General features: G+C 42.5%; 1 protein-coding gene across 1 annotated transcript in view; it reads left to right on the forward strand.

Annotated features, from left to right (window-relative positions):
* COL21A1 (collagen type XXI alpha 1 chain) overlaps nt 1-26,824 on the forward strand; it is a 190,627-nt gene that overhangs the window by 34,538 nt on the left and 129,265 nt on the right. Inside the window, exons 3-4 of the mRNA XM_069235782.1 lie at nt 7,563-7,686; nt 12,411-12,804. Coding sequence (XP_069091883.1) covers nt 7,563-7,686; nt 12,411-12,804 — 518 coding nt within the window. The remainder of the gene's footprint in view (nt 1-7,562; nt 7,687-12,410; nt 12,805-26,824) is intronic.

The following is a 26,824-nucleotide window of genomic DNA, read 5'->3' on the forward strand; positions in this document are numbered from 1 at the left end:
TTCGAACACTTGATCACCTCCCCCTTCTTAAATTTAGACAATTTTGCCGGAGATATGTATGCTCTATGTAGAGTATAAAGATGATTTTTCCTTAATGGTGCCGGTTTCACTACTTCATACAATGTCATGCACGACTTCCTCCACCATAACCCAATCTTGTCGCCTAACATCGCCTTGCCCCATAGCTTGCTTGGTAAGTCAAAGTTCTCATCCAGGGTTTCTAATATTTCCCAATACCAAACCGCCACCCTCTTCCCCGAAGCCGAGACCGCCAGGTCAAAAAAGAGTCCTCCAGGCCATTTACCACTCCTAATCCCCCCTTAGTTTCTTTTACCCACTGTCTTATCTGTAAATATTTTAACCTGGACAGAGAACCGTCCGTTATTCTTACCAGTTCCTCCCAAGAAAGTAAGGTGCCATCTCGCGCAATCTCCCCCCACCTTTCCACACCTGCCCTTTTAAGTGGTAATGCGAGAATATCCTGGCAACATTCTGGGGTACCCGGGGAATCCCAGATAGGGGCCTGGTAGCTGGAATAATGTGCACCTAACCGCCTCCTCAGCTGGTACCAGCTCCTTGCCATTCCTTGCAGCACTTTTAGTTTAATTTTTTTGAAGAATTTGGGGTCGCCAAATTTAAATAGAAAAGACTGTAAGCCCCCTTTTTCCGACAAAACCATAGCCTTGTACATTCTGCCTACTGCTGAGCCGTCTGGAGATATAAACAGCATCCTTGAGTTTTTAAACAAAAAAGCCCACGCATAATATGTCAAATCAGGGAGAGTCAGTCCACCTTTTTCCCTCCTTCTGCGTAGCTTTTTCCATGATATCCTCGGCCCCTTTGAATTCCAAATGAAACTACTTATCGCTTGTTGCATTTTATCTAGATGCCCCTTGTGCATTGCCAAGGGTATAGCTGAAAACACAAAGTTCCATTTGGGCAAGATAAACATCTTAATTAGATGTATCCTCCCAAGAATCGTCAAGGGGAGAAATGCCCATTTTTGTAGCATAATTTTGCATTCCACTAATAACTTTCGAGCATTCCTCTCTGCTAAGTCTTTCAAATTTTGAGTCACTAAAATGCCCAAGTACCGTATTTCCTGCTTATTTGTTATCAACCCTCCTTCCATATTCCACTGCATAATATCTGTTTTCCCCACATTAATCCGGTACCCTGATATCCTGCCAAATTGATCAGCCAAATCTTTGACTGTGTTAAAGGTCAGGGACAGGTTATTTGTATATATTAGTACGTCGTCTGCATATAAGGAAATTTTCTTCTCCCAACCATTACAGCAGAAGGGTGCGATAAGAGGGTTTTGTCTGATTTTTCAAGCAAATGGCTCAATATATAGATTGAACAATACCGGCGACAGGGGGCAGCCCTGCCTCGTACCTCTTGAAATAGTAATAGGGCCCGTAAGTTTACCGTTCACCAGAATCTTCGCAGAAGGGGATGTATAAATCCGGTCAATTACACCACAAAACTTGGAGCCTAAATTGGCCCGCCTCAAAACCGATTAAAAAAAATTCCAATTAACTTGGTCGAAAGCCTTCATTGCGTCTAACATAATAACTGCCAAAGGCGAACCAAACGTTGTGGCCATATCTATTGCCCCGATCAGTTCGAAGGTTAATTCATGCAAATATCTGCCTTTAGAAAAGCCTTTCTGGTCGGGGTGGATTAGATTATTCGCTATCCTAGTCAGCCTATCCGCTAGAAGCTTAGCTAGCAGTTTATAATCACTGTTCAGCAATGATATCGGCCTATATGAGGCACACTTCGCTGGTTTTTTATCCGGTTTCAAAATTAAGGAGATCACTGCTTCATTCCATGAAAGAAGAATATCATTGCCAAACTCCAGGATCCCTCCAAACAATTCTGTCAATACTGGGATAACTGAATCTCCTAATACCTTATAAACTTCCACTGGGATACCATCCGGGCCAGGCGCCGTTCCAGATTTACTACTAGTCAGAGTTCTCCTAATTTCCTCAGACGTTATTGGGGCGTTCAATGCTTCCTTCTCCTGCAATGATAAACCTAAAAGTCTATCAGCCCCTATCCAGTCCGTTACCATACCTTCATCCACCACTAGCCTTTCCGAATACAATTGTGAAAAAAAGTTTCGAAAAGCCGATTCTATTACCGCCTCATCTGATCTTTTTTCACCTGTATCCTCCACTTCAACCTCCTTAATGTAGTTCCTAACCCGGTCAGCTTTACCTTTCCAGGCTAATAACTTCCCCGCATTTTCCCCGTATTCAAAATGGGCCAGTTTACTTGCTTCCCATTTACTTTGAATTCTTCCCTGTAGTATATTTTCCAGCTGACTTCTCAACCCATCCCAGCTGGACCTCAAAGCCTCCGTCTCACCTGCTTCAATTATTTTGGTTTTATATTTTCGCATTTCCTGCTCCAACGCAGAAATCTCTTTTTTCTGACGTTTATGTTTCTGAAAGGCACAACTCCTTAACTCCCCACGAATGACTGCTTTAAACGTGTCCCATACTACAGATAAAGGGGCGGAGCCCAAATTTACACTAAAAAAGAGTTCGGCTTCATTGCGCAACTTTAACAACACCTCTTGATCTAATAATAATGTCCGATCAACCGTCCACCGGGCACTACAACTTATCTGACGAAAGCACATATTTAACACCACCGCAGAATGATCTGATAAATGCGAGGGCAGATACACAATATTCTTCACCTCCTCTCTCAAACACATATCTAATAGAAAATAATCAATTTGCGACGCATGTCTGTATTTCTTATTAAAAAAAGAAAAATCCCTACTCTTCCCTGCCCTTTGCCTCCAAATATCGCCCAAACCAAATTCCTTCATCATTCTCCTTAAAAACTGTTGTGACTTAGGTGTACCTCGTGATTTACAGTTCTGCCTATCCAACTCGTTGTCTAATACCACATTAAAGTCACCCATCACAATGACCGGGTCCGAGAATTCCAAAAGCTGAGAAAAAAGCTGTTTTAAGGGTTCTATATCGTCGCAGTTGGGCCCATAGTAGCCTGCTAAAACCAGATTACGACCCCCAAATTGTATTTTAGCTATCACCCATCGCCCTGCTGAGTCTGATCTAGACTCCAGGATTCCCACACCCCCCAACTGTGCATGTTTAACTAAAATAGCCACCCCTTTATTATGATAGTTGTGTTCTGTACATGTAAATGTTCGCACCCATCTTAGTTTTTGTATTATGTTAGTACACTCCACCTTTGTGAGGTGCGTTTCCTGCAAGACTAAAATTTGTGCCGTAGAATCCTGCAGATACTGTAATATTCGTTCCCTCCTTCCTCGCACCCTTAAGCCATTAACATTCCATGAAAGAATTTGTAGTGGTATATTCTGCACCCTCTGGCTTCCCTCCCCACTAGCCATCTATTAATCTTGAATAACCAATAGTTGGGCTGAACGAGGCACTACTTTTTACTTTCTTCCAACTCCCCCTCCCCCACCCTAAACCAACCTTCAGCTTGCACTCCCCCGCTTTCCTCCCCGTACTCCTGCCTCCTTCCCCCAGTTTAGGTCTCAGGATTTTTTTTTTTGCTGATCCTCCCTTGTCCCCCTTTTCCTCTGTAGTCACAGCCGAGTTGTCCTGGGGCGACTGAGCCGTCCCCTCCACACTTGTTAAGGGGAACGGGGGGGCAGGAAAAACGCCCCCCACCCCACGCTGCCTCACCGTCTTCTTCCTGGCGTCCTTCTCTGGATTCTCTTTGGGTTGCTCACCCGGCCGCCACTTTTCCGGAGCAGCTCCGCCCGTTCTGCTGCTGCCGCTACCGCTGCCGCTATTCCCCCGGAGGGGAATTCGCGCCACACTTTTACGGGTCCGGCGCAGCTCCAGCGCGGCCCGGTGCCACCAGACAGCCCCGGCTGTCCTCCAGATTGCCTCAGGTCTCAATAGCTGCGGCGTGCACATCCGTATGCTCGCAGCTGCCCGCTCGGCCGCCGCGACCTGCCACGCCCCCAGGAACCGGAACCGGAAAGCGCCCTAGCGTGCTACGTGACCTCCGTAGCCCGCCATGTTCTCCCCTCACAGTGCACTTGTTCTGTCCATGTAAGCTGTTGTGAGAGGCTCATTTTCTTTGGTTCCAGCCTGAGGGTCATGCGGGGTTGCGACGTGGAATTAAGCTTGGGTGAATTGTTTGTTGGGCATGTCAACATGTTACTCAGGCTGTTTTTTCTTGCCTTTAATGGAGGCCATGTTTACTGGCAGAGGGGGGCCTGTCATCTCCCAAGCATCACCGAAGTGGGTCTCTTCTAACTCAACAGGCCATTCAGTCAGAGCAGTCTCTGGCAAGCATTCTCTCAGATGGACCAAGAGGACCCTTTAAGAAAGAGAGCCCAGCCCACCCTGTGTTCTTCAGATCTAGACAGCAAGGTCAGTGAAGGCAACGGGAAACCTCAAGGGCTCCCGAAAGTAGTCTCAACCAGAGGGCCCAGAGGGTAGCAGAAGTTCTTTGATTTAATTGTATATAAGTAGCTTTTATCTCAAAAAGCTGTAGATCTCTGGTCCTGACTGACCCAAATTATTTATCACTACATGCCACAACAGTGATCCACAGTGTACTGTAATGTCTACCAAATAAAATCATGACATTTACTGCAGTTCTCATAAAAATAAATATGACTGCAATACCGCACAATGACTCCAAGCCAATAAACTGCAGCCTACATAACTGAAGGGCACTTTATAGTTTTTTAGAACTGATAATAATCTAGAGTGAAGCACATGCATAAAACAGAAACCTTTTAAGATAAAATGGCTCTGTTGATGATTATTTTTAGTTTAACACTAACCTATTTCATTTTTCCAGGCATGGGAAAATAATACCTTTCAGGTACACTGTAACCCTAAACATGTGTTGAGGTACTAGGTCCTGTAGCTTTTTAACACAGATGATTTGCTAGTGTCAGGAACCTATGGTCACTTTAAAAAACAGATGAATGAGCAATTGTTCAAAAGGTAGCAGCAAAACAGTTTTTAATCAAGTTCAATGTGTGTTATTGCATGGCTTTTATTGAAGCAAATCATTAGCTGCTTACACTGCCTTTTGTGTTTAGTATGCTGCACAGGTGGCATGAAAATGCATTCCCATTTTTTCGCTCTTGAGACACTATCATTACTAACAGTGAAATATGTTCTAATTTATTTATAAGGTATGTACGTATCTTTTTGTTTTAAATGTGTTGACAAACATTAAATGATGGCTTGTTGATGTAGCCAGACACTTTTTAGATTTTTAACATGGACATAGAGCAACGATTCCCACATTACTCATGAGAAGTATGTTAGAAAGCTGTGTTCTAGTTAAAGGGAGAAAGGGAGGTAGCCCTTTGAATACTATACACTCTTTCATCTTGAGTCATTGAAGGTCAGCTGAATGATGAGAAGCCTCGAAGCCTATTGAAGAAATTCATCCCTTTCCCATCCCCTCGGGCCACAATATAAAAGGTGTCCTAGGACCGCAACAATGTACATCTGCTTTTCATGCTCCTGGAGCACTTTGCTATTCAAGAAGATCACGAAGGCGTTTGTGCATACCATTCTGTAATACAGATTGTGCTGGTGCGGAATGTGCCCCACAGCCATCCTTATGGGTATGTACTCATTTACGTGGGGGAGTGCCCTCATGAGGGCACATGAGGTGACTTGTTGCCCCGTGCCCCAGACATATTTCAGATATGGACATTTCAACAAAATGACTGTAGGAGGTGCACTGCCTGTCTGGCATAGAGAGTTGTGTCCCCTGACAGTGTCCCTTGGAAGGGGTAAAGGGATGATCCGAACAGCCCTCTGCAGGTGGGTGCAGTAGGTCACTGCACCCACTTGTTCTACCCAAACAGTAGACTGTGGACTGTGGTGCAGAGTGGAACACTGCACTGTACCCATAATAGGGACACAAGTTTTTTATTTTCAGCTTGGGGTGGAAGTAGTAGCATAAATGCAGAGGGGGGTGGGTGGAAGAAAGGAAGAATATTTTTTATTTAGTAGAGTAGGAGAGGATATTGCTGTGGGATTTCCAGGTACCTTTTTTTAAAGATTTGGTTAGTAGAGGAAAGGGATTGCAGTACACCAGGTTTAATATGAGGCAGACCCAGAAAAGTGGTGAGCCCATGCTGTGTATGGCCTCCCTGTGACTCTCCTACTGCTGTACAGCTAAGACATCAAGGGGCTATGAAACAGAGGGGATGAACATAACATAAAATGAAATATTGGTGGCTGTGAATGTAGGATATGTTCTCTATTTGATGTCACCCAGAACTTCTTGATGATAAACCAATATGTGATTCTGTATATTTTAGCCACAGCTCACCTCCAGACTACACTCTTTTTTCCCATGTCTTAGTGTTCCACTTTCCAATACCTATCTATATTGGACCTTAGTCTCTTAAAGGCCCTCTCAGTAGGATGTTCAACTCCATTGAAGGAGAGGAGAGTTAAGTGGCTGCTGGATCCTGGCTGGAGAGTCCAGCAGAGTGATCTCCCAGTACCATGAATTTGTATTGTGAGGTAGTGCCTCTGATATATACTGAGGGATATAAGTGCTAAGGCTTGTTTTGGTGCTTTCGAGGTGTATACAGGGGTGTTGATCATTTATGAAAGAATTTAGTTTTATTATGGAATTTACAGTAATGTAACAAAAGGCTTGAAATCCACAGAATGCACTCTTAGATCTGAACTGGTATCTTGAAAATCATATCAAGTTGTGCTTTCAGAGGTGGTTTATCAGAACAATAGACGCACCTCAAAACACATACTCATACTTTGAGAGAAACATGCGGTATAAAACATTATACAAAGCTTGGTCATTTGTGACAGTATCTATTGAAGTGAAGTTCTCAAAAATGTTCAGCACTACTATTGGTGTGTGAAAGGGTTATTTATGGAGGCATCCGATATCACATGTCATCTTTAGAATGGGCAAATCTAGAATAGTGAAATCTATACTCACTCCCAAACTCCTTTCCTGTCAGTCATTTTCACACTCCAGGCAAATCATTTTACAGGAAGAGATTTTCCAGCTCATTTTTCCATGGGCCCTCATGCTCCAGATGTTTCCAATTAAAAGTGTAATAAAGAAATATGTTAAAATGTAAACACCCTAACAACAAGGGCCATGGTAATAAAACTGCACCCACCTGCATGAACGGCCATGTGGCCTTTTGCTTTATAAGGAATGCAGATTGCTCTTACAGTGAACAGACATTTATTTGCATGTGCATGTGTTACTAAAGCTTGTGCAATGACTATTAGGCCAGAAGGAGCACATAAAATGACAACCACTCTGGAGGTGACGTACGTTTAACACTCATCTTTTACACTCCTGAAATACATAACCTTATAGGAAGCTAGGTATTGAAAAGATATAGAAAATATGAAATAGCTTGTTTTTTAACTTTAATTACAGAACATGCAATCTCATGGACATATTGTGAACATAGGCATAATTTTGGTATCTTATATTGAGTTGTTATAAGAAAGACAATTTGTTATTTTCCTATCAAAGTACTAAGAAATGTATCATTTTATTTGCAGTATTTGATCTTCTTCAAGAATTTAACCTATCCTCAGAATCAACTGTTCTTACAGTTGAGGGTTCTAGTGCACAGGTTTCAGCCTTCCGAATAAATCCAAATATTCATCTGAAAAAGAAGACAAGGTATGAAATTAAATCATAAGTATTTGATAAAAATCATTGGTTGAGGGGTCTTTCCACATATCTATCCGGAAACTGCAGGGCAAGTTTAAAGCTGGATTGTAAGAAAAAGCCTCCAATTAATGAAGGACGTATTAAGTTCAGCGAGGAATTCAGTGGCAAAATATCCTTCAACACAGATAAAAGCACTGTGGAAGAAAGGCTGCAAGTGGATTTTCCTCTGGATTTTAACAGTACTTCCAGTAAGCAGAGGATTTACTGTTACCACCCAACTCTAAATCAGGTCCTTTTGTATTTTAGTTTAAGAATTTTAGTGTTATTTAAGAGAATAGAGTTCAAATATGAACTATGTAATCCGGATGAAAATGCAATAGTTAACAAACAATCACTATGTAGATGATAAAAGAGTAATTAATAACATTTGTTTGACTTGAGGGTATGCTTTTGTTAATGATTATAAACTGAACTAAAGCCTTTGTATTTTGTGCAGAAATCAAATAATATGCATTCTACAGACAGAATATGGGTACTCTGATAGTACATGATTAGCAAAAGAAGGTTCTTGCTATATAGAACTGGGTGTATGCATTAGGCATGTTGAAAGAATATTTAAACTATGATGCAAAAACATCCAAAGATGTGAGAACAAACATTGAAGAAGTGGAAAACTGGAAGAAAAGCACTAATTAGAACAGCTACTAGAATTGAAAGTGTAGGTTAGACCTAAAACTTGTAAACATTTCAGGATCTCATAAAAATCCCATTATTCCCTTGACAAATACCTGTCATTACTTATGAGAAGCAGCTGCTCAGTGTACTGCAATGAATGACTGAAGGTAAAAAGCTGAAAGCATCTTTAAAATTATCTATCATATACGTCTTGCTCTGCTGTTTGATAGATCTCTTTAATTAATGGAGGCAACAATTATCTGATATCATCTGGGTGCCAAGTAAATAACAGTGAGCTTTATGCTTGAAATATTATGGTATAATAACCTGGGAATGTTGGGAACTCTCCTGAAGACAATGAAACAGCTCAGGGATAATAATGAATGATATAGGCCTTCTGCTCCCACATTTCAGTGCTTGCCTTTTGGTTTTCCCTGTTTATTCTTTAACATTCTATGCTTCCAAGGTGGAATGTTCTATCAAAATTATGACCCTTCTGCCTTAGGGTATCCATGTTTTTAAATTACCTATACATTGTTATATTCCTGCACCTGTCACGCAGGCCTGTAACTGGAGTATTGTGTTTTTAACACCAATTTATCTCTCAGTAGCAGGCTATAAACCTTAATTATAGATGGGAGAACATGTAAATACTAGATGTAAAGCATTTTATGAATGCTGATACATCATTGAACAGTCACAACGAATAAATAACATATATAACATATGCAATATGCATGCATACATAACAATCATAAATATTTCTCCTGGTCAGAAAAAGCCTTTGAGATCCACCATGAGTAGACGACTGCATAGAAAGATGCTGGATACGTCAAGATAGGACCTATTCAATCTTGAACAACATTTCCCAGAGCAAAACACACCATTGATTGGGCAGGTTATTAATGTTTATAAAGCAAACATTCATTGTCTATGTTATCTTAAAGAAGGTGTCAAAACATTTTTCGGGTACTAATCACAAGATGGTTTGTGTAAACCATATGTAAATGTTGCCCTCTAAATTAGCTCAACATTTTCTGCAGATTCCAAACCCTTCATTCTTATTTAACTGGAAACTATTTTGTTATGTGCCTCATCATTTGAGTTGACCTCCTTAAACACATTGGCATCTCCTTTTGTATTTCTTCTACTAACAATGTTAAGAGTAGGAATCCTCATTGAGGCATTAAATGTTAATTTGTTGATAGAGTCCCACAAGTCTTTCCATGAAGAGCAGCCACCATCAATAGTTCATTAAGAGGAGGCTTCAAAATGGATCTTAGCACATTGTTCTTCTTTAATCCCATCAGAGAACATTTAGTAGGAAGAACATCTCTTCGAAGAACACGACTTAGAGGAAAAATACTATCACTTAGTCTTCAAGAAGCCAGGCCTCTAAGAAATTAGCAGTTGACAGTAAGTTGATATTTGTCGAAAATTGACATATATCCTATCCACCACCTATTTCTTTTCCCTCTGTTGGAATAGTGAAAACATAGTCAGCTCTATTATCAGTGGCACTCTGTATAGCCTGTCTGGTGTAGTACAGGGCTTACCACAGCATATTTCCCATGTTTTTACCTGCCTAACACCACCTTGCAATGCTTGGTGGTCCCAGAAAGGATAAAATTGTTAATGCCCACTTGTGTTGATAGAAAACTCCCAGCTCGTTGTGGACATTCATTTTGCTTTGCATCAAAACAGTGGAACATTACCTTTTCTTATAAAGTCTTCATCAAGTCCCCTTCTTTGTGAACTAAAACATTTCACACACGAGGGCAGGGTTCACCAGTTCTCACCTCTGCACATTGCTAGAAACTTTGAAGTATTGTTTGTGAGATTGTTGATGCAGCTAGGCAATAGAAGATTCAAATAGATATCATGTAACCCATGAGAAAATAACTCACTTATTACCATTTACAAAAAAGAAAACCGATATGCAAGACATCTTTTAAACTGTGATCTTCCCACACAAATCTTTCTAGGAGGTGATAGAGGAAACCGGGATTAGAATATTACTCTTTATATCTATGTGCTGAGTTGAAAGACTGTCCTAAATGAACTCAGAACAACACACAATGATTTGTTATATAAGCCAGGGCAGTAGTCGATCTGAATGTGGTTGTTTGGTAGAATTCTCAGTATAATGAAACAGTGGCAAGGAGGAAGTAATACAAAAATAAGTGATGGGTGGAGTGCTTGAATAATTACTCAGCCACTTGTAATTACTTGGGCAGCATTCTAGCCCATCTTTTATTTGTCCACTATACCACTCCAGATAGGGAACAGCCATGTTGCAAACCAGACTTTATCCTGCTCTGGTAGGGATAGTCAATCCGAAAACTGCCAATCTGGTTCCCCTCCAAAGTTATAAACATTGTAGCTGGTGATTTGATTGATACAGTGTTTCTGATTCTGACATCCTCTCCAATTGTAATACTATAATAAAAGGCAAGGCATGATTGATAATGTTTTAATGAATCCTGAAACTGTATACCTGGCAGAGTTCATCAACAGTTTCCCCCACATAAGACATCATAATCTGGTGTTTGTGTTTAGACCAGAACACACAATACAGGCGTCCCGGCTTTTTCAGGTTGCTTGAACTAAAGAGTCTACCATTCCAATTAGTGCTCTCGATCAGGAGCCTCATGTAAAAACCACTTCAGGATGAATAAGTACCCTAACTAGAACACGGAACTCTTGCAACATTATGGGCAAGAGGTACTAAAAACTGGTCATAAAATACTGGTCACAGTTTGTACTACTAACAGGCTGGTTAACAAATTATCAGTTCCTAGGAGGTTGCAATTCGACCTACCTCATGAATATTATTGAGGTAGGTCGCAAATTGAAACCCTCCGGGAATCGCAGCCATCTTCAGAATAGTAGCCTGCTCTGGTCAACAGACCACAATGTCTGGGAGTGCTTTTAAAAATGCGATCAGTTTTGCATTAAAGGAAAACTGTATGCATACTCTTAAAACTGTTTTGTCCACATAAACAAAAGAGAAGTGGTCTCTTGTTGATACATTCCCATTTGTGAAAGTTTATCAATGTCTTTGAGGAGGAGATAAAAGATTAATACATATCAATCCAATTCAATGTATGGAAGGAATGCCCTAGACATGTTCCATCCAAATTCCAAATTAGTATTAGTTTGCAAACCCAAATTATGATTCAGTAACTTGTTACTGAACAGCAATTTGTGGTTTGTACATAAGAAAATGCATTCTTGAGATCGCAGGTGTCCATATTCTGCAAATCGGACTGCTTGCAACTGCAAAAAAACGTTGTACATCTGGCACTAACTTCTTTATCTATTTGCACAAAATTACATCTCATCTACACAACCTCTTATGAAATTTGACATTCTACTTTCATTATTTAATAAAGATGTAGTGTGGGAATATCTTTTACAGGCACATTTCAGTGTCGTATAAAAACATGACGTATATTAAGTACTGAACTCCAGAATTCTACAATGTACACACTCACTGGCTGCTATCCAAACCGTACAATTTTCTGGTAATGCTTAGATGGAGATTGCCTATACACAGATTTACTATAAATCTAAATATGAATGTTTTCAGTTCAGCACTGTCCCCTATGATAACAGCACATTCTGGTGTTACTAACTGTTTTAAAATTAGTTACACTATCAACCCAGAGATTACTCACCCCAGACCTTTGACATGTACCACAGTAAGCTTAACCATAATCCTACACACTCTTTGTAAATGTTAAAAAGTCTTTAAGACGTCCCCTTCAACTATGTTTAATCACCATACTTTTCCTAAAGGGTGACGTTATTCTCTGAACATAGTGATGAGAGGGTCATTAGACTCAGTGTCTCTTTCACATTGCTTTATAAAAATGTAAATGCCTCCTGGCATGAGCTAATGGATTTGCTCTTTGTTATTAAATATCCAAAGTGTCTGATTATGATGTTTAACTGTTTATGTATTATTGATTTTGTATTTTTTTTAACTTGATACTTTTTAATTTAAATTTTACAGTAGCTATAGTAAGGCAATACATGTTTTTGTTTCCTTGTAGTGTTGTCTATCCAGATGGATTGCCTGCAGATTATTCAGTTATAGCCACTTTTAAGATGTTGAAGGATACCCTAAAAAGCAAATGGAATCTTTGGCAAATTAATGATTCTGATGGTAAAGAGCAAGTTGGAATTCGTTTCCTAGGAGACACAAAATCATTGCACTTTTTTTATGCGACTCCTCAAAGGACACTCGTATTTAGGACATTTAGTGATGTGGGAAAACTTTTTGATGGCTCCTGGCACAAAATTGCACTGAGTGTGAAAGGAGACCAGGCCAGATTGCTCATTGACTGTCAAGAGGTCAGTGCTATTCCAATAAATGACCATAGCCCTGTGTACAGGAATGGATACACTACCATTGTCAAAAGGGCTGTGGATGAATCATCTGTTCTGGTAAGTTGATGAGACTTTTGCCTGATGTTTGATAATGTACTTCATTCTTAGAGAAATTTAGTGACATATAGGTCACTTCATATGGGATTCTGCAACAACATTGTAGAAGACATAGGTCTGTGATCTTCCAATTTGCTCATTTCCTGTAGCTCAGCTGTTCAACACCCACATTCTAAAGTCTGCAAACCCTATTTGGACTTGGGATAGCAAGGGCATGTTAGAAGTGGTTATGCATTACATTTTTAACATATCAGCCCATCAGATTTGTCTTTGATTTATTTGGCAACATATGTAAAGTTCCTGCAAAGTGAAGGATTACAACAGTCAATTAAAATCATCAAGGCATTTATCAAGGTGTTTTACATAGAGTATACCTAGTCAGTAAGTATCAGGGTTCAGAGGTAATTCTAATGAGCCTTCAACTTAAAGGGGAAATATGGAGGTAACACAACCAGTGCATGCAATGTGGTGATGTTGAGCAACACCAATGCAGCAATATACCACAGAGAATTTGAAAACACTTAAACAGACAACCAGACCAAATAGGTTCAGAGAATATTATTGATCAAGTTTTTACATAGAAAAATATTAATATGTTTGCAAACTTGTAAAGTCTGTATCTATTAGGTAGATCTTTGGGTACACTACATTTATTTTAAAAAGAAGGAATTTAGATTTTTTGTACCACCGATGTTTCATGGTGAATTAGATGTGTTATCTATTAAGTAAAATAAAGAGAACCCATTGGGTAACATGAAGGAATTGGCAATCCCATCTAACTTCTTTAAAGATGGCACTCCTACGCTAACCTTAGCAATACTAGCACTAGAAAAGGAGCCACTCACAAAATCTGAGCTCCCCAACCAACTTCCATAAACATTGCTTTTAGAACCCTTTTCAGAGGGCCATGAGGCATGCAGGGGTTACTGGGCCAAATGTGGGGGTTGAGGCCCTTTACTCCTGATGTCCCAGGGCCCGAGCTACTATGGATTCCATTCAACTGGGCCAAGTACCCTTAATGGTAGCTGTGATCGAGCAGTCAAGGCTTCCTTGGGGGATCTAGATAGTGGGCAGCGAACACGACTCATAACTCAAAGTGAAAACAATGCGAACAATAAATCAATAGCCAGTCAAATACTTGATTTTATAAGAAAAAGTAGTGAAATTCAAAATTAACAACACAATCCCACTGAGTGCTTTAGTAGTTGTCAGACAAATCTCTGTCGTAACCTCCTTCGTGTGATGTGTGCGGGGTTATTCCCCATTCACAGAGGCCGCATACAAGGAATGCTCAGTATTAGGCCATACTCAATAGTTTCCCTTTGACTCTTCAAGATTTTAGTTAAAAGTGTCTATAGTGCTGCAGCACTGTTCGCAGCAAGTCCTTTGGGGCCCAACTGGCCCAGTTCATGTCTTGCTTGCTCTCTCAGCATGGAAGAGTTTAGCGGTGCAGTGGGTACCTTCAGTGCGCACCCATAGGTCCTGCTCAGTTCGGAGAAGTTAGGCTGCTCGCCTAGTGGTGAAGGCTTTCTCTCTTGAGCACCACTGATGGTCTCTCAGTTGTCAGGCCAGCTCCCAGTTCACTAAGATGCTGTCAATTGGCTTTTCCCTGTAGGGCGGAAGGGGGGGTAAAATCCTTTCTTCAGCTCCTCACTGAGGCCAGCAAGGGTGCTACATTGTCCACATCATCTAAGGCAGTCCTCGTGGTGATTTAGGGGCTGATTTCTAGCAATTCAGGTCCAACTTAATGACAGAAACCTCCGTCTATCCTTCGGACGGCAGCCAGAATCCTTTGGCAATGTTGATACCTGCAGCCTCTCCTGTCATATGAGGATGCCTCAATATGTGCTAATGTGGGTGTAGGCTCTTCCAGCACAAGTGCCCTGGCCTAGGCGATCAAAACTATTAGCACCCCTTGAAGTAGTAACTTGCCCTCTGGCATATGAGGTCACTGCAGTGCAGTGGCCTGGGCTTAGTAAGACCCACATGGCTCTCAACACAGGGCTCAGTCTATGCCACCCCTCTCATGACATGCGGGGAGTCATGAAAACAATCCTGCTTGTGGGTTCTGGCCCGATCAGTGCACAGCCAAATCCTCATACTTTGCACAAGGAGCCCTCATGGTAGGGCTCCCCAGTGAACCTTGCTCCCTCAAATGCTCTTCTCTTCCTCACAGGGTACACTGGTCTTGGCAAGCTGTCAAGAGCTGGCTGGTGCTCCAGGCTCCAGGGACGGTGATCTTGGTTTCCCTGTGTGATTTCCCCCCATCAGCAGGGAGTCTACAAGGCCTTTCCCCCCAGTCCCTGTCACAGGCAGAAGTCTTGCAGAACTTCCTCTTCTCACACGGCCCATCTGACTGCTAGATAGATCACACGTTTTTGGGAAATCGACATCCCCATGTTATAGTTCTTTTCTAGACCCCAAAAGTGATATAGGACCTGAGTCTTTGAGGTTTTAGATTGAGGTTCTGCTTCTTTTGGAGTGGACACTTCTTTCTTCATTCCTCATGAAAGATGTCTGTTAGAGCAGGCATGACTCTGAAGCTGATTGTCTCATAGCATCACAGTGATATGTGAGTCAAAAGGTTAATCCCAGACCCCTAGTTCCACTATTCATGATTCCCTTATCAGCCTCATCTCCCTGCCTGAGATGTATCCAGGCCCCTTTCTTGTGATGTATCACTGAACCACAGAGTTGTCTTTTGAAGTGTAAAGGGGTTCTATTTCTTTTCCCTCTCCTGTGTGCTCCACCCTGCTCACTGGACTACAGAAATACACAAATCTGACTAGGGGGTCCTCTCCTCCTCATGTCTTCACCGGGCAGGCCTGAGCTTCCCAAAGTGGGACCCAGGGTCATCCATGCAATGTACCATTGCAAGCACAATTACTTATTGTACATTCACAGCACAAGTACTGTTCAGCACTAGTACCCACATGCCTTGTACCATTACATGTAAACAAGCATTCAGCACATAAACTCAGTCTGCACCAGGACTTAATTTGTAAATAAAATCATGCCAGTGCCCAAAGCTCTCCTCTAAAACACGTGGCTGCTGTAATTAAATATTGGAGCACGTAAAACGGAGGCAGCGTAAATCTAAGGCCATCTTGGGCCTTTTTAATCTATTTACAGTCACTACTTGCCCCTTCAGCTCACTCTTACAGCTTTCTGTTTTCTCCCTTTGTGGCGTTTTTCTGTCTTTCTTTTCTTCTGTGTTTCCTGTATGTTTCTTTTGCTTGCAGTACATACCTGATGTAGAAAAATAAGTGCCGGCCTCCCAAAATAAGTGCAGGTGCCCTCCCACTGCAACCACTGGCTCAAATTAAACCCTGGTCTGCAGCACATTTCAGCACTGAAGCATTTATATATTTAACCAAGGTTTGCTATTTACCAACATACACTGCCAGCACACACACACTCACCATGTGCATGTTGCACAGCATTTCACCTTTTATGTACTGTACTTCACGCAAGTACACATATTCCCAACACACACTGTCATTGCTCACTTATTTCACAGCACTATGTCTTTCATGTCATGTATTCCTCACAAGCATATATACATCCAGTACGTGCACTATCCAGACATGCACTGCATAGAACTGCTCTCTCCATGTACTGGACCTTTCCCAGGCACACATCCAACCAGCACAGTCACTACTCCTGCACTACATAGCACTACACATCTACATGAGGATGAGTTAAGTACACAGCAGCAGAACTTTTAAAAAGATGAGTTAGCCTGTACTTCTCACTCCAGTGACACAGGGTAAAAATGTGCTGTTCACTACTATTGATCACTACACAGTATGCTGCCACTACTTCACTTGTGCTGCTTAACTCTTGGTGAGAGCAGTAGCCTTTCACCACTATGAGGGTAGTCCTTGGGTGCCCCTCCCTGTTCAACAAAACCACTGTCCATGAGACAGGCCTATGTTATGGTGCACATGCATGATCTGTGTTTGCCTTAGACAAAAAAAAACAGACAGCAGTAGAGGCAACACTACAGCACTCAGGACAGGGGTATGCATCTTTACCATATAGATGACTTTTCCGTCCCAACAATTACTTAGACATTACCTAATAACGCTGACTGAAGACGACTGACCTGGACTGTTTTCTTGCTATTCTTCTCTTTGTCAGACAACAGCTCGGCCAATAAGGTGTGTAGAAATCACAACACCATTGTGAATTTGACAATTGCCCTAATTTCAGAACCTGGATTCAGAACCTGCAGTAGGATCAAGAGCTCCTCATTGTAAATAAACACAAACCTACTGATTACCTTAAAGAAAAGGTAAAGTGCATCCATGCGCTCACTAATTAAATCTTTGGCACACAGCACAGTTGATTGTTCCATTGTCTTCTCAAGCATCCTTCTAAAATGGGATAGAGTTTTTCCTCAAATTTCCAAATGCATCCAGCAAAGTAATTTCAGATCAAAGAAAATCCTAATATATATGCAAACCACAGCAGGTTTGAGCAGAATTGACATTCCAACGTTCCACAGGGACCACAACGGTTCTTACTTCCACATGACCAATGAAAGGCCTCAGAATGTCAATAGACTGTACAAGCCTAGATACATCACAGATTTCTATACATCAAAGGAAGGCAAAAGTGGAATTATATAATCAAAATATGTTTGTTTTGTCCAGCTCCTTAGCCAACGCATTATATCAGTTCCAAGGGTTAAAGGTTTTCATGGACTACAATACAACTTTAACCCGAGCATGACACAGACATTAACCCCTTCGCTGCCAGGCCTTTTCCCCCTCAGGTGCCAAGCCTTTTTTTGGCTATTTGGGGCAGTTCACGCTTAGGCCGTCATAACTTTTTGTCCACATATGCTGCCCACCCCATAATTGGGCTTTTTTCCCAACGTCCTGGGGATTCTAGAGGTTCCCAGACTTTGTGGGTTCCCCTGAAAGAGACCAAGAAATTAGCCTAAATACAGTGAAAATTTCATTTTTTTCAAAAAAATGGGAAGAAAGGGCTGTGGAAGAAGTGTTGTGGTTTTCATTCCCTGAAAATTGCATCAACAAAGGGTTTGTGGTGCTAAAATCACCAGCTTCCCAGCTTTCAGGAACAGGCAGAGCTGAATCAGAAAACCCACTTTTTCAACACAATTTTGGCATTTTACTGGGACATACCCCATTTTTACAATTTTTGGTGCTTTTAGCCTCCTTCCAGTCAGTGACAGAAATGGGTGTGAAACCAATGCTGGATCACAGAAACCTAAACATTTCTGAAAAGTAGACAATGGGTAATTTTTGTAGATCCTACAAGGGTTTCCTACAGAAAATAACAACTGAAATAAAAAAATATTGAAATTGAGGTTAAAAAAAAGCCATTTTTCTCCACGTTTCACTCTGTAACTTTTTCCTGCAATGTCAGATTTTTGAAGCAATATACCGTTATGTCTGCTGGACTCTTCTGGTTGCAGGGATGTATAGGGCTTGTAGGTTCATCAAGAACCCTAGGTACCCAGAGCCAATAAATAAGCTGCACCTTGCAATGGGTTGTTATTCTATACCGGGTATACAGCAATTCATTTGCTGAAATATGAAGAGTGAAAAATAAGTATCAAGAAAACCTTTGTATTTCCAAAATGGGCACAAGATAAGGTGTTGAGAAGCAGTGGTTATTTGCACATCTCTGAACTCCGGGGTGCCCATACTAGCATGTGAATTACAGGGCATTTCTCAATTACATGTCTTTTTTACACACTGTCCTGCATTTGGAAGGAAAAAATGAAGAGAAAGACAAGGGGCAAAAACACTTGTTTTACTATCCTGTGTTCCCCCAAGTCTTCCGATAAAAATGGTACCTCACTTGCGTGGGTAGGCCTGATGCTCGCGACAGGAAAGGCAACATGGACACATCACATTTTTACATTGAAATCTGATGTGTTTTTTTGCAAAGTGCCTAGATGTAGATTTTGACCTCTAGCACAGCCGGCACATAGGGAAACCTAGCAAACCTGCAAATTTTTTAAAACTAGACACCTAGGGGAATCCAAGACGGGGTGACTTGTGGGGCTCGGACCAGGTTCTGTTACCCAGAATCCTTTGCAAACCTCAAAAGTTTGCTAAAAAAACACCTTCTCCTCACATTTCGGTGACAGAAAGTTCTGGAATCTGAGAGGAGCCACAAATTTCCTTCCACCGAGCGTTCCTCCAAGTCTCCCGATAAAAATGATACCTCACTTGTGTGGGTAGGCCTAACGCCCACGACAGAAAATGCCCCAAAACACAATGTGGACACATCACATTTTCCCAAAGAAAACAGGTGTTTTTTGCAAAGTGCCTACCTGTGGATTTTGGCCTCTAGCTCAGCCGGCACCAAGGGAAACCTACCAAACCTGTGCATTTTTAAAAACTAGACACCTAGGGGAATCCAAGATGGGGTGACTTGTGGGGCTCTCACCGGGTTTTGTTACCCAGAATCCTTTGCAAACCTCCAAATTTGGCTAAAAAAACACTTTCTCCTCACATTTCGGTGACAGAAAGTTCTGGAATCTGAGAGAAGCCACAAATTTCCTTCCAACCAGCGTTCCCCCAAGTCTCCTGATAAAAATGATACCTCACTTGTGTGGGTAGGCCTAGCGCCAAACACAACGTGGACACATCACATTTTCCCAAAGAAAACAGAGGTGTTTTTTGCAAAGTGCCTACCTGTGGATTTTGGCCTCTAGCGTAGCCGGCACTTAGGGAAACCTACCAAACCTGTGCAGTTTTGAAAACCAGACACCTAGGGAATCCAAGATGGGGTGACTTGTGGGACTCTGACCAGGTGCTGTTACCCAGAATCCTTTGCAAACCTCAAAATGTGGCATAAAAAATACTTTCTCCTCACATTTAGGTGACAGAAAGTTCTGGAATCTGAGAGGAGCCACAGATTTCCTTCCAACCAGTGTTCCCCCAAGTCTCCCGATAAAAATGATACCTCACTTGTGTGGGTAGGCCTAGCGCCCGTGACAGGAAATGCCCCAAAACACAACGTGGACACATCACATTTTCCCAAAGAAAACAGCGGTGTTTTTTGCAAAGTGTCTACCTGTGGATTTTGGCTTTTAGCTCAGCCAGCACTTAGGGAACCCTACCAAACCTTTGCATGTTTTTAATCTGGACACCTAGGGAAATCCAAAATAGAGTGACTTGTGGGGCTCTGACCAGGTTCTGTTACCCAGAATCCTTTGCAAACCTCAAAATTTGGCTAAAAAAACACTTTCTCCTCACATTTCGGTGAAAGTTCTGGAATCTGAGAGGAGCCACAAATTTCCTTCCAACCAGCATACCCAAGTCTCCCAATAAAAATGATACCTCACTTGTGTGGGTAGGCCTAGCACCCGCAGCTGGAAATGCCCCAATACACAATGTGGACACAAATTATCAAATACAAATTACCTGTTTTTAGGGGGGGGGGCAACCTGCGTTTTAGGTCCTGGGTTCAGCAGCAATCGAGGGAAACCTACAAAACCCAGACATTTCTGAAAACTAGACACCTGAGGGAGTCCAGGGATTTGTGACTTGCATGAATCCCCCAATAATTTCTTACCCAGAATCCTCAGCAAACCTCAAATTTAGCTAAAAAATCACTTTTTTCCCACATTCCTGTGTGGGATCACCGCACTGGGACAAGTTTCCTACCACCCAACGTTCCCCTCAGTCTCCCAGTAAAAATGATACCTCACTTGTGTAGGTGGGCCAAGTGCCTGTGACAGGGAAGAGCCAAAAAAATGTCAAAATTGAGGGGGAACCAAAGAATTTTTATCGGTATAGATGGGACAATGTTGGGTGGTAGGAATTTTGTGGATTCCTGCAGATTCCGGAAGGTTCCATTACAAAAATGTGCAAGAAATGTGTGATTTTCAGCAAAGTTGGAGGTTTGCAGGGCATTGTGGGTAAGAAAATGGTGCGGGATGCACACCACCCTGGAATCAACCAGATGTTTAGTTTTCAGATGTGTCTGGGTCTTGTGGATTTTTCTACATGGCAGCGTTCCAAAGTCAAAAAAGTGCAGCCTCACCAATCCAAGTTGGATGATTTTGAGAGTTACCAAGCACTCATGGCCCAAATGTAAAACCAAAACCCAAAATAATCAAATGTTTTCTTGCTTGTCATGGGATAAAATGTTTTATTGTGCAGGAGAGAGCTAAAAGACTGTTACCCCCTTCAGTTGGGGTGGGGGCATAACCATGCCCATACTGGTTGATAGCCACCACACCACTATTTTTTGTTTTTTTTAAATACCATGCCACCTAGTAGACTTTATGCCCCCCCGGGTGTGGATCGGGGGTAATTACCCCATCTGCCCACTGGTGGGCAGAACAGATTTGGCCCCCTTTATTTGGGGTGGGGGTATGGCCATACCCCTACCCTCTTATTTAGAAAAAAAAATATTTCCTGTTCTCTGGTGGGCTTTATGCCCCCCTTGGGGGCAGATGGGCCTTCCAAAAATAGGCCTATCTGCCCCCAAGGAGGGCAGATATGGCCAACAGTAATGTGCCCCCATGGGGAGCGACCCTTGCCCAAGGGGCAGCCCCCCGAACAAAACACACACACCAATCCCTGATGTCTAGGGTTTTTCTGCCCCCTCGGGGGCAGATCGGCCTAATTATAGTAGTATAGTAGTAGCATTGCGATTGGGCAGAAGAAATGCTTGCAGAGACGTGAAAGGAAAAGAAAGGAAAGGCCTTTCCTTTCCTTTCATGTCTCTGCTGGCCCCCTCCTCCCGAGCGGAAGAGAAATGCTAAGCATTTCTCTTCCGCAATCGCACTGGAAGCATGCTTTTGTGTGCTGACGTCATCAGACGTCACTGGAGGGGTTTTGGGGGGTCGGGTGGAAGGGGAAGCGATTCCCCTTCCAGCCCTGACCTCGGGGGGAGGGAGGGAGGGCCTCAGGGCGAGCGCTAGCGCTTCCCCCGAGGGCCGGTACATGGACGTAATGGTTACGTCCATGGCGCCGAAGGGGTTAAGGAAGAACACAGTAGAATCTCATAATTCTTCACTTCTGAAAAGAAGAAGAACATAGTTGAGACTAAGGCCCCTCCACCGCCCCAGCAGCTGTTGGGAATTTTTCACTAATGGCTATACTTCCATTGCAGTGGGGGCACTTTAGGCAAAATGCTCACTGGCATGCCATACCATTTCTGCATCATGAACCACTAATTTTTTTAAAGTCAAAACCCTCAAAGCTCAGGTAGCAGACCCTTTGGTGGGCCAGGGCACATGCCAGGCAGGGCCTAATGGGCCACGACTCTGATGATTAAGGTCATTTGAGCCTGCTCCTGAGGCCTGCCCTTTTATAGCCAAACTGAGTCAAGTACACCCTTCCCCCATTTGACTTTTAGGGTAGTGCAAGTGAGCTGTTAAAAGCTTTTCAGAGAGGTAGTGTGTGGGGGTAGAAGCTACAGTGCTTGTCTTAGTAAAAAGATCACAATAAAGCTCAATGTTACCAGCAGTACTGGGGTTCCTCTATCTGATTCTACAAAGACTTCTATTGGAGCTATAGTCAAGTACAAAAATTCATATACTATTTACAGTGGTCCAGTACAGCTCTTATGGTGCTGACAGTACCTACAATGTGCTAGGAGTAATAAAAGGTCATAGACAAGAATCAGGTGTAGGTCCAAGCTCACTGTTAGATTGAGCAAACAGATACCATGCTTGGCAATCCTCGGGTCAGTTTGTTCAGATCTTGAATTAAAGAGTTTACTCTGGCAATTGTTAATATCCCTAACGTGTAGGCGTATCTTTTTGAGTTTAAGATACAGTATGTCAGTGTTTGATTTCAAGTCTCATGTTACCAGTTTGTTGGCGTGTGGCTGATTGTGAAGATTAAAGTGACACTGTCCATGGTAACCTACTTGGCATCCTCATCACCAGGCACAGGATCATGGCCAGTCGCCGTTGCTTTTAAGTCTTGTTGCTCAGAATGAACATTATAGGAGTCCTTAGCAGTCACTGCTTACCTTAGTAATGTGCCCTCCAAACTGTTATGAAGTCCTGCTGCTATGTCAGAGTTGTTGAGTCTCACAGGTCATACAACAAATCAGGGTGACCTGACTGTTGCTTGGGGTGATTCTTGACTCTGATAGCCACATGAACCATGAAGGAAGGCCAGTTGATCCCTCATAATACTGGTCAGCATCTCTGTGTGCCTCGGATAAGTTGGCTCTTCTGGGTGCTCCACACACTGGGAATGCAGTTGGATTTCTCCTCCTGGAATACCCACCCTCCTGCTTGGCCAGGGTCTTTTTTTCTTTGAGTAGTTAAGGAGGAAGACTTCTAGGCAATAGGCAGATCCACAGCTCTCCAGCAAGTTACTCAGGCTTCAGGTGTTGTCCTCTTACCTATGAGAGACTAGCTGTCTGATGGATACGAGACATGGATGACAGCAGCTCTTAACTCTTTATAGCACTCCATTCCTTGGTCAAGAAGTACTTAAAAATTGAACAAAGTCGGATAGTTTTGGTCTGACATTTATAATCATTTGATGTTGACCTGCACTCTCAAGTTCAAAGACCGGTTTTGGGTGGTTCCTTTTTTAACTTTCTGTCTGCAGTGCACCAACAGTGTTTGGGCAAGGTGATGGCTCTCACAGCAAGTATGATGATACTGGGACATTCCTATTCCCATTCCAACAGCAGATTTGTCTCTGTTGCTGCAAGGTTTCTCCCCATTTGTGGGGATAGTTCTATTTATTGGCCTGCCTGGGCCATCATGCTGTGCATGGTGGTCTGCTGCAGAAAAATACACGACAGACATGACATCAAGAGTCGGGCATACACAGGGCAGGACACAATGTCAGCCAGTGGACCAGCATGGGAATGTGTGTTTCCGCTGGAAGAATAGGCTGTGGCTCTGCAGTCAGAAACACATTTCCAGGAACCCCTTTCCAGGGTAATTGTGTACTCTATGACATTTTAAATCTATCAATAAATCATACTACTAACCCCTAAACAAGGTGGGCAAACTGAGAGCTACGTGGACAAGGCAGTAGTCGTCCACCTTTGGTATATGCCTCATTAATGCTCAACTTTGAGTGTTCTTACAAGTTATTATCATTTTGGACAACTAAAATGTAAACTAATGTAAAATAACTGCAACTGGTACAAGACAGAAACACTACCTCATATGTGCCTTAACAGCTCGAAGTAGAACAAATTAAATGATTACAATTATGACATAAATAGTCATTCGGACCACCAAATGTCCATATTTCCGTTATGACCGCATATCCATTTGAAAATTGCACCCACAAACTGCCCTAAAAAGAGATGTAGGTTTTTGCACTAAAAATAACGTCTCTAGTGGGATATGCGAACATTCACCTTGACAGACAGGCTGCTTCAATTTAGTTGCATAGATGCAATGAATACTCCTGAGTAGATCTAAGAACTGAAAGTCACTTTCAAAAGATCCTCACATGTCTAAACTCTCTCTCTTGTAACTTGGCAATGTATTCATATGGATGAGTGGACGGGTAAATTGAATGCAGCGAAGCGTCTAATGAGTACACCCTATGCCTGTGCTGTGCGTTGAAGCCCTCGTGGAGTTTAAATGATCAAATTCATGTTAAAATAATTTGCATTAATGACTTGCTAATTTACGATTGAACAACGGGGTTAAATGCTATCTCACCGGCTACTGAAAAGTAAAGCAGTCACAGATTCAAGTGTCATCAAAACGACCTCAAGTCTGTGTTCCCAAAGTAATATCGAAAAGTTAAAACATCACCTCTTGTATTTAAAGACACTGTAGCTATAGTAGAACTAGAGATTCTAATCGGATGGCTCTGAGGCAACATTGTGGCGTTCTGTGGAGTCTCCGCTGGTTCCCTATCCTTCTCTGGGAGACACTTTCACAGTAACACACGCGGATATACAGCTGAATGCACGAGGGCATGGCACGAGCTGCCTCTTGACTCGAGCTATGCTTTTATTTTTATTGGCCCTTTCAATATTTAAAATACTGTTTTTCTTGTTATCCAAGTGTTCACCTGTTTCTGTCGTGGACAAAGGGCCAGGGGCGTAGCTTCGGGTGGTGGGAGGGACGTTTGGGGTGTTATATCCCTCTAAAAAATGTATTCTGTAGGAAATATTTGAGTACAGGTGCTTTCAGTCGGGCATGGTGAGGTGGCTGTCGGCCATCCCCCTGGATCTTTACAAGCCCACGCTGAAGAAAACTCACTCTTTCTACCTCTCTCTTGTCTCCGCCTTAAAACTTGGTTAGTTGTTTTTTAAATACCCCTAATAATCCTCACTCCTCTCTCTTTCCACTGCCTCTTCACCCCTTCCCCGTGTCCTGCTTCTCACAGTGTATTTTAACAAGAGATGCCAGCGTGACTGCTGGGAAATCTGAAGCTTACAACCCCAGTCCTCCTGACCAAGCTACGCCCCTGCATAGGGCCTGATTACGAGTTGAGGTGTTATCACCCCTGATGAATAACGATACCGTAGGATATGTTATCAGATGCAATGAATAACACCTATCACAAGTTTATGGGAATAACATGCAGATTTTAGTGTTTAAGGCACAAAAATACACATGATTCTGTTAATACTGTATGTTTTCCCCTGTTACATTTTGGCAGGTTTGACCTGTATTTAAAGAACGTTGAGGTATTTAACACATCTGATAATTACTGGATGTGTTAAATACCTCCAAATGTATAATTCTGACCCATGTGTAAACAGGGATTAACGCATGGGTCGAAATCTTACTAGCAACTCGTAATCCGGCATTTAGGGACATATTTACATGGAATTAGTGCATTGGCTCTGAAGCGCCAGCTTCCTTGCATCACCCTGCGTCCCCTTATGTCAACATGGTAGCTCTGTATTTTCAATACAGCCCACCAGGGCACACATTAGGACAATAGTGTGAATTTTTTTTATTCTATTGTGGCGCTTTGCTGGACCAGCACCAACAATGTTGACACGAGTCCAGCAAAGCACAGGCAGGCCCATTGGCTAATGCTGCAGCGCCACTTGAACGCCAACCCTAGGCAGGCATTAAAAAATGACGTTAGAATGGCGCAGTGAAATCTTGTAGATTTAATTATGCCATTTTTTTACCTCTCTGTGGGGAGGGTCCCCCCTTGCATATACATAGAGCAGGAACAATGTGGCGCAAGGGGCTACAAAGTGGCGCAAAGCTTACATTGTGCCACTTTGTAAATATGGGTCAAGGTGGGTGACTGGTTAGCGCCAACTTAGCATAAAAGAAAATGATGCTAAGGTGGTGCTACGGGCTTGTAAATATGACCCTAAGTCTTCTTCTTTCACTCACTCATGCATAGAATCCACATAGTGGAGAAACAGTAGTGCCCAGTGGATTCATTTGGCTGTTAAGCTGATGAGTAATGCATAAACACATATTGTATGTGAATTGTGTTGGTGGCCAGGTAGATTGTATCCAGATGTTTCTATACGTTATGCCTTTTTATATATCAAATACATTGTTCCAAGGTTACATGAGGGGACAGCTCTTCCCACAGGAGTCAATTCAGTGCTCTTTTAAAACACAGAGGCTGTAACCAAAATTCCTCACCCATGGGCACACAGATCTGGTACTTTCCAGTGGCAGCTCGTAGGAGGGAAATCAGGTGGGGCAGCACTTGGTGCAGGGGTGGAACAAAAAAAAAAGAAAAATAATTTACTTTATACACCACGCCAGTGATCTGCTCTGCTCCTCTCCTTTACTGCAGGCACAGGCTCCTAGCCTGCCTTGCTTCCAATCCTAATGCTGCTTTCATGTTGCATGCTAGCAGCATGAAAGCAGCATTAGGATTGGAGGGAGCACCCAGCCAGGGCGCTCCGAGGCAGAGTGAAAGTCTCTGTCTGCTGTCTCCAACCCAGCAATGCAGTGCCTGCGTAGCTGGGTTGGTGAGAGCCCAGTACACATGTGTTTGGCCAGCCCGAGACTGTCAGCCAAACATACATGCGCACTGAGGGGGAGTGCTGTACACTCCCCTTGTGCTTCTCACAGCTCCATGGCCCCACCTCTTTTACT

The sequence above is a fragment of the Pleurodeles waltl genome, chromosome 5, assembly GCF_031143425.1.
Source record: "Pleurodeles waltl isolate 20211129_DDA chromosome 5, aPleWal1.hap1.20221129, whole genome shotgun sequence".
Classification (NCBI taxonomy): domain Eukaryota; kingdom Metazoa; phylum Chordata; class Amphibia; order Caudata; family Salamandridae; genus Pleurodeles; species Pleurodeles waltl.